The sequence below is a fragment of the Pipistrellus hanaki genome (assembly GCF_964339955.1).
Source record: "Pipistrellus hanaki genome assembly, chromosome: 12".
NCBI classification, from domain to species: domain Eukaryota; kingdom Metazoa; phylum Chordata; class Mammalia; order Chiroptera; family Vespertilionidae; genus Pipistrellus; species Pipistrellus hanaki.
The window spans coordinates 32,215,959-32,231,719 of NC_140514.1; the positions used below are offsets into that span (position 1 = coordinate 32,215,959).

The 15,761-nt window shown below is 41.3% G+C and overlaps 1 protein-coding gene across 7 annotated transcripts in view; it reads left to right on the forward strand.

Annotated features, from left to right (window-relative positions):
- Positions 1-8,694: 8,694 nt before the first annotated feature.
- EHBP1 (EH domain binding protein 1) overlaps positions 8,695-15,761 on the forward strand; it is a 255,661-nt gene continuing 248,594 nt past the window's right edge. For all 7 annotated transcript variants that reach the window (XM_084901054.1, XM_084901056.1, XM_084901055.1 and 4 more), the window contains exon 1: positions 8,695-8,830. In XM_084901054.1, coding sequence (XP_084757180.1) covers positions 8,727-8,830 — 104 coding nt within the window. In that variant the 5' untranslated portion in view covers positions 8,695-8,726. The remainder of the gene's footprint in view (positions 8,831-15,761) is intronic.

Sequence of the window (15,761 nt, forward strand, 5' to 3'; positions counted from 1 at the left end):
TCTCTCTAAAAAAAATTAAATATATATATAATTATATATACAATTTTTAAAAATTATTTTTAAAGAGTGTGATCTGGGACAATATTGCAGCTCTCCTCTGATTTCTATGTGATCACCTTTGCCCCTTTTTTCTCTACCTCACCCTGCACAACAGATTGCCCAAACTGTGCATGAGTCAATCCTAGCCTCTGAAATTTGGGTTTATTTTATAACTCTACTCATCGGGGACAGGCTTCTGTAACAGGGCTACTTTCCCTTGGTCTTTGCCCAGTGCCCTGGTAAGTGGGGTTCTGCGTGATTTCAGCAGGCTGCTGTTTTTTGCAGTTTGAGCTCAAAATGCTTTTGATTTAACATCACATTGGGGTGGTGGGTATATTTAATGCCTTTCAAGTTTGTGAATTCCTACTGATTTTTTTTTTTTTTTTTTGCCTTTCCTGTCAGCCTTATTATTTTGGAGTATGTTAATTATATTATCTTGTTCATACTAAATATAGCCATCCAGGAACTAGTCAGAGGAAAACACTGGCTAACAGCTATATCTGATTACCTGGAATGACTTCCAATTATTGAAAACACAGGGTGGGGGGGAAGGGAGGGAAAGCAGATGCCAATAATCCTTAGTCAAAATTTCCTATTGATTTTATAGATGAATTTATTGAATTTAGCAAAGACTTTCTCAAAAAAGAAATCCTAATTCTAACTCAAACCTTTGTTGCAAAAATTCAAATAATGGTCTACTTACTTGCAATGTGCAAATCATTTCTGATTTGCACATGCATTTACCTTGGCATAGGGCATTTGTGGGCTGCGACTTTACCATTATGAAATTATCTTGAGTAGTTTGAACAGTCAGACTGAGAGGATGGTACAGAATAATAGGAGTAGTCTGGAGTCAGAACTGATATTTAGCTAGTCCACAATAGAATAGCTGGAACAATGGTTTATGGCTGTATTCCACTCTAACTGATTACTGCCTGCGCTGTGTTATTGTTAATATTTTGAGTATCCATATTTTAATGCTATCGTTGCCCATGATATAGTCTTGAAGATTTCTGAGGATTCTAATTATTCAATATGGTGCTCCAACAGGAGTAAGGCTTACTGAATCAGCAATAGATGATGCCTGTAGACTGGTTTCTGTCTGATTTCAAAGCAGTCAAAGATGTTTCTCTCTCTCCACCAACCAGATCCAGGATGGCCTTTCCTAGATGCTGTGGAGCTGGACAAAACAAAACAAAACAAAAAACAAAACAAAAAAAAATTAACACATAATTGAGGCCCCAGAATTATTGCCATGTCAGGTCCAGGGTGCAAAGTTTCATGGTGACTAACTTCAAAGATTCATTTATGGGTCACTGGAACAGAAACAATTTCACAAAAGGATACCCTGTTTTTAGTTGAAAGATGGTTATCTCAGGCAGCTTTTCTAAGCTTTCATGTCAACCAAAGAACTTGGGTCCTATAATAATAGAGGGGGCGCGGGGAAAGGCTGCCTTTTAAAAGAATAGACATAGGTTTCTATATATTTTGTTGGAATTATTAATGTTAAGGTTACATAGTAGGTACAGGTCTCAATCTAAAAAACCTCAGGTTTGCAAAAAACATTATTTCATTTTTTCATTACTCAACCCAATATCTGTTTCAAACTCTGATTTCAAAAGGAGTGGCAGACATTTAATCATAGTCAGTTTGGCAGGGATTGCATCAGTTAAATTGAGGAGGCTTACATAATATTAGGGTGAACTCTCTCCTCTCCCATGGTGACTCCCCTGAGAGTCCCAGTCTGCACCATCCCTCAGTAGCAGCCAGCCTCACAGATTGCATCCATCTGTCTATCAGCAAGGCCCCGCTAGGTCTGGAGGCTTCCACTGCTCTGTACCCTTTTGGGTGTTTATTATGTTGGGCTTCCAGAATCTCCATGGTGCTAGGTAAGGTTTCACCATTCATTGTAACTATCAGCCACATGCAGCTATTTAAACAAATGAACTAAAATTAAATAATATTAAAACTCCAGTTCCTCAGTTACACTATCCACATTTCAATGCTCAATAGCCCCAGGGGCTAGAGGCTATCGCCAAGTTCAGGATAAAACTTTCACCACACTAAGTTCTTTTGAACAGTGCTGTTCTAAAGCCTTGGCCGGACTAGATACATGGCCCAGCTTTTTCTTCCCTCGAGTCCCGCCACCTCCTCAGGGCTCTAACAAGGAAAAAGAACATAGGTTCTCTGTTTCAGCTCTCAAATCCCAAAAATAGATCCTGCCATTTCACACATCCCTCTGCATGGCTTGTGCCAGCATAGAGTGAGAACAGGACATTAAGTTCAGTTATAGGGATTCCCCAGCATCCAGCCTTTCCTTACATTTTTTTCAACTTTTTCTTCCTTCTAGTCCAGGAAATCAATTTCTCATCTCCGGGAAAGGAAATTTTACTGTTGTCTATGCCAGCACTGTCCAGTAGGAATATAATGGGAACCACATACATCATTTAAATTTTTCCAGTAGCCACATTAAGAAAAGTAAAGGGTCAGGTGAAATTAATTTTATGCCTTTCATTTAACGCAGTATATCCAGAATGTTATTTCAACAGCTAGTCAATATAAACATTATTATTGAGGTATAACCCATTGTTTTTTACATACTAAGTCTCTGAAATTGGTGTATATTTTATACTTACAGCACATCTCAATTTGAAATGTCAGATTTAAAGTATTCAATGTGGCTAGAAGATATAATAACGGACAGTCCAGGTCTCTAACTTGATCCCATTTCATTACTCACTAAAAGGATAGGATTCTGAAACTCAAAAACCAAGGAAAAATTCTGTTTCTCTGTGTCTTGTTATACTCCTTTCCTGAAATAATGAGCAAAGAGAAGCCTAAGTGAGAGTGGGTATGGTGCTGAGGGTGTCTTAGGGTGGGTTATAAGGGTTTGGGAGTGGCCTTAGGATACAAAGAAATAGTTGGAAAAACAACTACTACAAAAACGATTGGTTAAACATTTCGAAGTATTAGCCTGCCACAGGGAGGGTTTTTTCCACTGTCGTTATTAACTTCAGAGAGGAAGGAAGCGGGAGAGAGAGAGAGAAACATCAGTGATGAGAGAGAATCATCGATTGGCTGTCTCCTGCACGCTCCCCACTGGGGATTGAGCCCACAACACGGGCATGTTCCTTCAGTCCACACAGGCCAATGCTCTATCTATTGAGCCAAACCAGCCAGGATCACAGTGAGTTTTTTAAGTACATAAAAACTGCTGTAGGATTGTTAGAGTATAAATTGTTTGCTATAGACTTAAAAGAAATAAGTTCATCAGCAGTTAAAAGTTACAGTAATATTGTTGTGTAGTATAAGTGCTATGGTAATGGCAAACAATGCAAAAACCCTGCATTGTTATTATTGGGAGTAAATCTTATTACTATGACTAAGGCACAGATAAATTATTTTAGTAATTAAATCCTGCTATAATACCTCTGACAATTTTTAGTGCAAAAACTATAAAACCCAAAGATGAGAATTTTATCATGTAATAATAATTCAAATCTATAGTTGCATTTTATAGACTATTCATTTGGGGGGTTTCTGAAGCAGAAAAGTGCGTCTTTGAAAATAATTTCTATCATTTCAAAATTGTCATGACAGAGAAGATTTAAAGTTTTTGGATGGCATTTTTCACTTATTTCTTCATATTCTAGCTTCTCTGTAAGCTTGATGATATTTAAAGGCAAAATCAAAATTATTTCAAATATTGATGCCTCTGTTAAGTAAAACATTTGTAAAATTTTGTGATCAACACTTGGGTCAAGTGGACAGGACAATTAAACTAACTTCACCCACAGGTCTATTTTATGCAGAGTAGGCCTAGGACAGAAGGAGATGATAAATCAAGACCTGAGTAAACAGAGGATTAAAAAGAGGCAGAACCACAGTAGGCAATTCCACCTTGGAAGAGGGATGTCTCTGCTAGTAGGTAGGGGAAATGGGGGCCTCAAGAAAGGGTAACTTCTAGCATGCCAACAGATCTCAGCTAATAAATGACACAAAAGGTAGTCATGAGGATTGAGGGTAAGTGAATTCTTAGTAATTATTATGAAATCCTGAGTCCACAGAAACGATTGGTGTTATACTGTTCGTAATCACTGAGTAATAGGAAAGGAACAATATTAAATGCACTGTTTCTTTTGAGATCCTTTAGTCTTGGAGGTAGTGATGTTTGGTAGCAACTAAGTATTGATTGGAGTTCTGTGTTGTTGTTTTTCTTGAGGTTTGAGTTTGCTACCAAGCACAATAGTGTATATTATCAATTACCCTTTATTGACTGTTTCCTATGCACCAGGTACTTTACATACATATCTTGCATCTTCTCACCATCCAGGAAGATAGTCATGTTTATTCCTTTGACAGAATACAAAGCTGGAACTCAGAGACTTAAGTAACTCATATTGCTTTCTTGCTGAACATCTGTTTCTGAAAACTCTTAGAGAACTGGGACTGTATCTCTTATGTACTAATAATAGTCCTTAATATGACCAATAATCAGTTGATATTCAATAATTATCAGCCTCCTGGGCAAAATGCATTAAAATATTCTATATTGAAGGTTCTTCAATACATTTAGTTAGTAGACAGGTTATTATTTTATTTTTTAAGCTATGAGGGAAGAAGTAGCTGCTCTGTGGAGCTTCCAGGAGCCAGCCCATGAACTTGAGCTCAGCAGCCGAACAGTGTCAAGGTCTGCTTCAATTCCTTCGTCTCTTCTTAGCTTCCTCTGCAGCAAGACCGAGAAACAAGAGTTCATATCCGAGAAAAATACTTCTCTCACAAAAAAGAGCTGTCTTTTAAGAAACTGTGGTCTCTTAAGTTCCCTACAACTTGAGAAAGATTTCCTGGGGGGTGGGAGGGCTCAGCATAGTTCTTTTATTTTCTTCCTTTTTAAAAGAAACTTACTTAAAACAGGTTGCTTTTAAGATAATTTCTTTGCAATAAAGTCTCCTTTTTTTTTTTTTTTTTTCCTTCTTTTCTTGAGGCAGGGACATAGAACCAGGATGACCACATGAGAAAATTTGAGAACTTCTGAAGAACAATAATAAATAGGATGCAAAACCCTCCTGATCATCACAAGGGTTGTTTCTGAAGGGCAACTTAGATTCAAATAGTTTGACTATTTTTCTAAATTAGCCATTTCTCTCTCCCTATCCCTTCTTCTCCCTCTGGGGAAAAAAAAAAATCAGTAAAATCTTTAAAAAATAAATTAGCTATTTAAAAAAACCCATACACTTAAAAGTCTGTTAATGATGCAGAATATATCATGGTATCTATAATAATAAAAGCGTAATATGCTAATTAGTCTGGATAGCCCAACAGCAGAATAACCGGAGGACCTTCCGGACGAAGCTGAACCCCCTTACATGAATTTCGTGCCTCTGGCCTCTAGTTAGATCATAATGGCTGTAGGTTGGAGAGACTTAATAAACCACTCAGGATTACTGAGATGTACACAAAAAATAAGAATCAATATAATTACTATGGTTGTCTTAATATTTTATAATTATTACGATAGCAAAATAAGTGATAATGTACTAGTATGTCCTTTTCTTAAAATGCACCTTGGTTTACCTTCTGTACTGCAATGGAAATAATTAGATACTGGATTCAAGCCTTCTGTCTCCCTATCTCTGTTGATTCTTCAACATCTTTCTCCTTTCTCTTTCCCCAATATCTCTATAGATGTGCTCAGTTCTCACCCATCAATGCTCTTCTGTGGAGTCTCTCAAAGAATCTATATCTATACCCTAACACCTTTCAAGCTACTTTGTCCATGCATCCTACTCTCCCACCCTTAGTAAGATTAATAACCCTTAGTGTTTCCAGAACCCATCCTGCTTATTTTCTTTTTATATATTAGCTTCCTTCTTTTTTGACACTGCAGGGTGTCCCCCAAAAATGTATACACACTTTAACAGCTGATAGCTCAATTTTGAAAATGAAATGTATTTTCATAAATACTGCCTTTATAATTATTCAACGTGTGTGTGATTATTTTGGGGGGACACGCTATGTTTGCCAGTTGCTTGTAGGGTGCTCTTACTTTTCTGACCATTCCTCCTCCTCCTCTTTCTCACTTTCTCTGCTTATTCCTAAAATGTTGGGGCACCCCCCACCCCCCAACACCATTCTTTGTCCTCTTTCTCTGCACCAAATGTCTGAAAGCATATTTGTGACTGGACCTTTTTTTCTCCCTCCTTGGAAAAGCATCCCAAAGGAGTCCCTTACCCCTGCCCTCACACTCTTAGATTATTTTATCCTCCCCTTTGCCTATTAACTACCTTTTTATTTTATTTATTTATTTATTTATTTATTTATTTATTTATTTTATGCCAGCCACTCACAAACCCATGTACAAGTTCCTACGGGGGGTGGGGTGGGGGAAGACCCACAAGATTCAAGGAAATGTTGAAAAACCAGGACCAGAAGAAACTGCACCGTAAACATTCTGTGCCATCGAGTCCCGTTGAGGACCAGTTGATTGAATGTTAGGCGGGAGGGACTGGCAGGGCCATAACTTCAGTCTGCCTGCAGACATCGGGTGAAAACAAGGCTGTGTGCACACACACACCCTCGCTGCTTAGGAGAGGGCGCACCCAGCTCCTGGGGTGGGGATGGGGGACGGAGAGAGAGAGGAAAACCTCAGCAGCCAGGGGCACTGCCCCCCGCTGCAGCGCAGGCAGCCCCGCCGCGCGCTCCCACCGCCGACTCCGCCGGGAACCCCTCCGGCCCCGGCTCGCGGCTGACAGGCATTCACCTTCAGCAACCACGTTCCCGGTCCCCATAAACACTCCTTACTCCTCCTGCCTGCCGCTTCCCGCTCGGAGCCAATCAGAGGGATGGGCGGGATCGTCCTTAGTAACTTCCAATTCTTTTCTTTTCTTTTTTTTTTTTAAATAAGAAGGGTGGATTGGTGTGCTGCGTTCCGGCTGGTGGGGGGTTGGGGGGGGTGGAAAACACCTCCAGAGCCTGGGAGTGGAGCCCCTGTGATGGGCACCCGGACGGGCCAATGAAGAGGCCCCGCCGATCAGAGGGATGCCGCCGCGGTGGGCGGGGCTGGCGCGGGGCCGGCCAATGGCGGCGGGGCGGCCGGCGGTTGCGCCGCGGCGGCGGGTAGGTTAGTGTGAGAGGCGCGGCGGGGGAGGTAATGATGGTGGCGGCGGAGGAGGGGGAAGGCGGGGGAGGGGGCGCTGGGCGCTGAGCGGCGGCGGCTCGGGCTCCGGCTCCGGCTGGGGTTTTGTCGGGTGTGTGTGTGGGGGGGACGCTCGCGGGGCGACTCCGTCCGGGAGGGGGCGGGCGTGAGGCGCGCCGTCCATTCCGCCCGAGGGGCTGCGGAGCCGGGCTCCCTCGAGCGAGCGCCGCGGCGGCCGGCCCGGCTGTTCCATGTGGCTCCGGCGGCGGGGATGGAGGACGCGGTGGCGGCGGCGGAGGAGCGGCGCTGAGGAGGCGGGTACGGGGCTCTAGACTCAGCCCGGCAGCGGCGGGGTTCGAGGGGCGAAGAGGGGCCGGAGTGGATGTGCGGCGGGGGCCGGGCTGGCATCTCCCGGCATCGCCGGGGTGACAGGGACCGCGGGCGGGCGGGCGGGCCGCCGCCTGCCTCCAGGGTCCCCGGGCTCCGGGCTCCGGGCTCCGGGCCGGGACGGAGGCGGCCCCGGCGGACTGTCCCTGAGGATGGGGGAGGAGGCACCGCACCCTGCACCCCGCACTCTGTACCCCGCTGGCCACCGCCTCTCGCCCGCCCTCCCGCCCGGGCAGGAGTTTCCATTCCCCTCGGGTTGGCAGCGGAGGGCAGGGGGAGCCCCGGGGGCCTGCAGCCGGGACGTTGCCCTCCCTCCGCCCGGAGATTCCCATCCATCGCCCCCTCCGACTCCGCAGCAGCATTCATTCCTCCCCGCTCCTTCATTTGTTCCAAGCACACTTTCTAGGACTCGAGGCTATGAATTATCGGGTGAAAAAAAAAAACCCCACACAAAGTTTATTTTAAAATAATTCCACTCCTCCCGTTGGCCGTGGACAGGGAACAGCATCCCTGCACTTTCCCGCCCTGCTCGCCCTTCGGTGATGCCGGGAGGGGATGCGGGGCCCTGGGTGGTTGGGGATGCTGAGGACCCGGTGTGATGCACCGCTGCTCCACGTCCTAAGTGTGGATTGTCATCCCCCCCCCCCCCTTCCTTGGTGTCTTGTATCTTTCATGTTACTTACTGGCTTTTGAGGTGGGTGTTTTGTTTCATTGTTTGGAAACGTTGTGGACAACTGGGGATGTCTGTTGCAGTGTGATCAGACGTGGGTGGTTGGTTGGTTAGTCGCTTGTCATGTTTCTCTCATATATATATATATATATATATATATTTTTTTTTTTCCTCTTTATTTTGCCTTTCAGTTCTCGGGATACGTCTTCATAGCCTCTGACATGGGATGGTGATGTCTCCATGAGGGAACCTCCACCCACTCATCCTGTCATGTCTATCACACTGTTCCTGGCTGGGCCATTCCTCTCTAAGATGGGATATACCCTGTGAAGCAGGGAGAAGACTTATGGACCCCAGACATCATTTCAAGTGGTAGATGAGTTTTTAAAAGTACAGAGACATACATGCGAAGCTTTTTTTGCTCTGGAAACCTCTGCTTTGTTGAAGCTGCTGTGTTGCCAATCCAGAACTGCTCCAGTGGATTGACTGGTCATCATGGCTTCAGTGTGGAAGAGACTGCAGCGTGTAGGAAAACATGCATCCAAGTTCCAGTTTGTGGCCTCCTACCAGGAGCTGATGGTCGAGTGCACCAAGAAATGGTAAGACATGCCTGCGGGTAGAGTTTGCTCTGCTGTGGCCTAAACTCACTGTGGCCTGAACTCTGCTGCTTCTGACAGGTTTACCTTCCTGTAGTGCGCAAGTGTGTAGGAGCAGGGCAGGGTGCAGATTACTCTAACAGGTAATGTGTGCATTGTTGCTGCTGGTATTGTCTCTCTGGGTTTTAATTATTGCACTTCAGCATGGCTCAGAGGACTGTGACTGTGAGAGCATCCTAAAATACAGTAGATTTGGTCTTAAAGTATTTCATCATTAGTGTTAGAATAACTTTGGTTTTTACAATTTGAAGGCAACAAAATAGCTATTGGAATATTGTAAACATATGTTTATGTTTTAACTTAAAAAATCTATATTTTTGTGGTATGGTGATAATGTTATTTTTTTCTTGATTTTTTTTTTCATTTTTCTTTGCTTAAGATAAAGAATTTTTCATAATTTGAATAATGGAATGCCAGTCTACATAACCTTAGAAATTCTTTTGCTATATGCTTAGTCAGGCAACTGTGTTTTATTTTAATTGCCTAATGGGATACATTTCTTGGCCAGACTTAAGGAAGCAATTAGTAGTGCTGGTCTATGATTTGTTTCTTTCCACTTGAGCAAAGTAAATTTAGGGCTTTCTTTTCACTGCCCTGAATGATCAGTAAGAATTCTTATTTAGTGAGAGAGAAAAAGTTAATGTTAAGCAAAGGGTCCTTTGGGTTTTGATTTATTAAGCAGTATGACTGCAAAAATAAGTCCATTTGACTGTCCACAAGAACTATAATCTCATGTCTGTTTTAACCTCTCTATTTGACATTCTTTTTATTAGTTGGAAAAAATGGCTTGCTCTATTCTAGAACTCGTACAGCATATTTGGAAACTAGTTTCTGAGTGTTTTTCTCTTGAGCTTGTTAGGAATGTTATTTTATATGAACTCAAGAAATGCATGTACTGATTACCCACTTTATGCAAGGGAGTATGATTTCAGAGTTGAATATGACATAATCCCTACAGGGAGCTCATAGTTCAGGGTAAGGCAGTCATGTAAATAAATTCACTGTGATAGGTGCAATCATATAAATATGTATGCTGTTAAGATTTAATCTGTATCCATCACTTAATAGTTGGGCATCTTTGGGGATAGCTTATTTAATTGTCTATGGTTTAGTTTCCATATACACATAGGTAATAATGGTACCACTTCATAGGAAGGGTTATTGTGAAGATAAAATGAGTTAGTACATGAAAAAGCTTCTAACAGAGTCAGGCACATAGTAAATGCTCAACAAATGCATTATTATTTACAAAGTTGGCAGAGAAGGAAATATTTAATTCTTAAAGATAGATAGGGGGTAGCCGAGACCGATTTGGCTCAGTGGATGGAGCGTCGGCCTGCGGACTGAAAGGTCCCGGGTTCGATTCCGGTCAAGGGCATGTACCTTGGTTGCGGGCACATCCCCGGTGGGGGGTGTGCAGGAGGCAGCTGGTCGATGATTCTCTCTCATTGATGTTTCTCTCTATCCCTCTCTCTTCCTCCCTGTAAAAAATCAATAAAATATATTAAAAAAAAAAAAAAAAAAAAAAAAAAAAAAAGATAGATAGGGGGTAGGTTCTTGGGATGGCTTCCTGGAATCTAAGCTGGGTTTTGAAAGATCCAAAATAGTAGTTGGCCAGGAAGCCAAGAGGGGAAGAAATGAAAGATATTCTAGACTGAAGCAGCACTTTATGCAAAAGCATGGGGCAGTTAAATAGCTTGGGTGTGCTGGAAATGCAAGCAGTGTATTTCGATAATGATGAAGCTTAAAGTGCAGGTTGGGGATAATGTAATGGGATATGAAGTTTGAGAGGTAGGAAGGATTCAAATCCTCAAAAAACCTACTGTCTCTTCCACTCAAAATCTTTCACTACATAGGGACATAGAGAAAGGTTTTGGGTGGAAGAGACAGTAGGTTGGCATTTTGGAAAATCACTTGATGACAGCATGGAGTAAGGATCATAGTAAATAGAGGCATAGTAATGTTAGGGGTAGCTGTTATAATAGATAAGATGAGGGAAAAGGGTTAGACTAAGGCAGTGGCAGAGGGAATGGAGAGAATATATGGGACGAACACTTAGGACACATAAGTGGTCATATCAGCACAGGTCTGGAAAGAATTGGGATGAGGGAGAGGGAAAGGTCTAAATTGACACCCAAATTTCTGACTTGGAAGACTGGGTGTACTACTTAACCAAGCTAAGGAATACATGAGGAAGATCCTCATTACAAGTATTTCTTATTGATAGGATCTTTATGATAGGATCTGGTCTTAACACTAAAAAACATTTGGATGTTCAGATATTAGTTCTAAATATTTCGCTGCTTCTCTTTCCCCCCTCATTTAACAATATAGTTTAAAACTTACAAGGTGACAGACTCAAAGAATAATATTTGTTTGATGTACTGGAATTTTATTTATAAGTGGATCCCTAAATAGAGCTTTAAAATCTTTTCAATATATAAAAATTTGTTGTAATGACTTTTAGTTAGTATTTCTTTTGCCTTACTTTCAGAGGGTTCTGTGATATATACAAATAGGGACCCATTTCTACACTTTTAGCCTATAATTTTTTTCTTCCTTTATTTTTACCATTCCTCATTTTGATCTTTGCAGTAAACCTTAAATTATTGGATGTGTGTGTTAAGAATTAGAAACTATTTAAAGGAAATAAGAAAAAAATAGACTTGGGCACATAGTAAGACTGTTTTTTATTAGCTACTTTTACATTTAGGTATTATTTTGGAGGTATGGAAGAATAAAAGATAAAGAAGGAAATTTGGAGATAGCCAATTGAATAAAAGGAAAGAGACATCAGTAATGGCATTAAAGATAAATTGCAAGTATTGAGAGGATAGGAAAATGAATCTGGTATAAGTTAGAGAAGGAGGAATAAACTATAAAAAGAAAGATAAGTTATCATTTTATTAAGGTTGTGTCTTTGGAGATAACCTGTGTATATAGGTACCATTGTCTTTTATTTATTTACTAGAGGCCTGGTACACAAAATTCATGCACGGTGGGGGAGGTGGTTGAGGGGGGTGAGGGTCTCTCTCACAATCCAGGACCCCTCAGGGGTTGTCCAGTTGCCGGTTTATGGACCTAAACTGGCAGTCGGACATCCTTCTCACAATCCGGGATGCTGCATGCACCAGTGACCATGTTTTTCACACAGGTGAAAGGCATCTTGCTGTTGTGTGGGCAGCCACATTTTTTTTTTTGCCCTGATTATAAAAATTAGTACATAACATGATCCTTCTGAGGCAGTAGTATCATTTTCCCCATCTTATGGGTGAAAAAACTGAAGCAGAGAGAAGTGAAGTAATTGGCTTTGTCACACAGTTACAAGTGTCAGAATCAGGGCTGGCCACAAAATGTGCAAGCCAGAGTCCATGCATGTCATCACTGCATCATCCTGTTTTTTCAGTGTTAGAGTAGCCTTACTAGATTTTAATTTTAAATCTAAGACACTGTTCCCAATATATAGGGTAGGGTCCCTAGGCCTGGCCAGCGATCAGGGTCATCTGTGGGGTGACTGGTGGGCAGGGCGATTGGGGGGGTTGTGCTGGCACCTGCCTTGGATGGCGGCCTGGTGCCACCTGCTGGCTGGCCCTGCCCCTGATCAGTGCTGCCACCGCTTTTCGCTCCCTAGTGGTCAGTTCGCATCATAGCGACTGGTTGTTCCACCGGTTGTTTCGCCTGTTGTTTAATTTGCATCTTAGGGTTTTATTATATAGGATTTAAAAAAATACTTTTATTGATTTCAGACAGGAAAGGAGAGGGAGAGAGAGATAGAAACATCAATGATGAAAGAGAATCATTGATCGGCTGCCTTCTGAATGCCCCTTACTGGGGATTGATCCCACAACTCAGGCATGTGCCCTTGACCAGAATCGAAACCAGGACCCTTCATTCTGCAGACCAACGCTCTGTCCACTGTGCTAAACCAGCTACGGTAGTGCCATTGTCTTTTCAAACCTTCTTAAAGTGTTTTCTGAGAAGCAGGAACATTTGCAACATCTGGGAATCCTTTAGACCTGCTAACTCTCAGGCCTTTCCCTACTAGACCTATTGAATCAGACTCTGCATTTTAATAAAATTCACAGTATGCATATTAAAGTTTAAGAAGTATTTTTAATATATATGTATGTATGTATATATATACACACACACACACACACACACACACACACACTCTTTTAATTGATTATTGTCATCTTTTAAATCTTACCAAGTACCCATTCAGGACTTTAGGATAAAGTATATTTAAAATACTCTGAATTCTACATGAATTTGAAACTCAAAAAAATGAAGATGAGCCGAAACCGGTTTGGCTCAGTGGTAGAGCGTCGGTCTGTGGACTGAAAGGTTCCAGGTTCGATTCCGGTCAAGGGCATGTACATTGGTTGCGGGCACATCCCCGGTAGGGGGTGTGCAAGAGGCAGCTGGTCGATGTTTCTCTCTCATCGACGTTTCTAGCTCTCTATCTCTCTCCCTTCCTCTCTGTAAAAAATCAATAAAATATATTTAAAAAAAAAATGAAGTTGAAACCCAAAGGATTTAGAAAAGGCATAGTAATGGGAATTGGTATATTTTCCTAGGTAGAATGTGTTATTTCTATGAGTTTGGAGAAGAGGAACTTTTCCTGTGTTCTCTTGTCATAGCCATAGGGTTTGAATCTAGACGTGGCTGGTAACAGGATGAAGGTAAGGGTTTAAGGAGGCTACATTTTGAGATCTAGGCCATTAGTAAACTCACAGCACTTTTTCCTTGATCAAAAGATGGATTCTATAGATTTGAGGGTTTGGGATTTCTGCTTTCTTTTTATTGCCATTTATCATATTTAGCCTTTGCCCTGATTGATGCAGCATGATTTTCCTCAGCTCAACAGGATCCACTTCCTGATACTTTCATGGTGTAGTGTTCTAGAATTTAAGTCAGGAACAAATTCCAGAATGACCCTGTATTGCGAGATCCTGTTCCTCATCACTCCTTGATTGGCAGGTAGAGCTCTGGCAAATTTGGAGATAGAAGTTTATATCTCCTACTCTTATGGTTGTCCCCAAGTCATGCAATTACTAATCTTTCTTAACTGAGGTAGCTGTTGGCAAGTGTTGAGACTGGCCAGTGGAGATGAGTTTGAGAGAAAGAGACTGTAGTTTATCGTAGTTTACTTCTTATTCTATTCTTTTATCATTGGCAGGCTTTTAGACTTCTGAGAGAAGTCTTCACATATGAGTACTCAATGGCTGCTCAGGTACTGAAGGGAACTAGTTGAAAATTGGCATGTAGTTTTGATAATTAAGGTTGTATTATAGAATCCAATTCCAGTAGAACCTCCCTAATTTTTGATAAAGAACCATTAAGTATGAGCATGTATTTTAGATTTCTGTGTATATGTCTACATCACCTAAACATGTATTTTATGTTCTTGTATTTTATCTATCTAATTCTTAGTGATGGCATTCAAAAAGTATGTTTTTCTTAAAAAGGCATAAACTCATTTGTTTCTGATTTTTCTGTCACATAAGAATTTCTTGTTTTTAAATAGTTTTAATTATAATTTATTTTAAAAATAGATAATACGATCACATGGTTCAAAATTCTAGAGGTATAAAAAGGTATATATATATATATATATATATATATATATATATATATATATATATCCTTCAAAGTAATACCTCGTATTTTTTCATTATTCCACACCTCTCTGCAAACCTTGTGACCTCAGGATTTGAAAAGTAAAAAAAGTAGCTCTTTCCAGTGCTTAAGTTTATAATGCTGGCCTGTTGAGTAAATATAAACTCCTTAATCAGATGTTCCAAGCTATCTGTAACTGAACCCAATTTAACATTCCAATTGGACATCAGGATGCTACATGCACTTTAAGTAAAACTTGAGTTTATGAAGTCTAAATTACATTAGTAAGTAATTCAGATCCACTTCTGAATCTGGGTGGATTAAGCAAGTATTTCTCTGTTGACCATCTAGTAGAGTGAGACAGAGGTATATCAGCCTTGATGTGAAGAACCTACTTTTGAAATACATTTTAAGAAAAGAAGGGAGGGAGGGAGGGAGGAAGGGAGGAGGAAGAGGAGTGGGGTGGGGGAGAGAGAGAGAGAGAGAGAGAGAGAGAGAGAGAGAGAGAGAGAGAGAGAGAGAGAACATTGATGTGAGGGAGATACACTGATCAGTTGCCTCTGCACTCATTCAAACGAAGGATCAAACAAAAAAACCTAGGCATGTGACCTGACTGGGAATCGCACCATAGGGGACAATGCTCCAACCAATAGTGTCACACTGGTAAGGGGAAAGTTTTGACAAATATATATACCTGTGTTACTGGATATAAATGTTTTTGAATGTATAGTTGACAGGATTTAATAATGGATTAGATATAATGTAAAGTGAGAGAAATCAGTAATGATTGTAGTTTTTTTGGCCTGAGCAACCAGGTGAATATAATAATTATAGGGAAGGGGAACACTTGGGAAGGACAAGGTTTGGCATAAAAGAGAAATCAAGAATTGGCTTTGCTTTTCTTAAAATTTGGGACATCCGGATGGAGGTCTTAATTGAGCAGTTAATTATAAGAGTCTCAAGCTCAGGGGAGAGAGGAGGCTGTAATCACTTAGTACAGGCATGTGTCACTTAACTATGGGGACACCTTTTGAGAAATGCACCTTCAGGCCAAGTTGTTGTGTGCACATTATAGAGTGCACTTAAACCTAATTGTTATAGCCTCCAATATATACTAAGGCTATTTGGTATTGCTCTTAGGCTGCAAACCTGTACAGCATGTTTCTATATTGAATACTAGGCATTTGTAACACAGTGGTAAGCATTTGTGCACCTAAATGTATCCAAACATAGAAAAGGTACAGTAGAGATA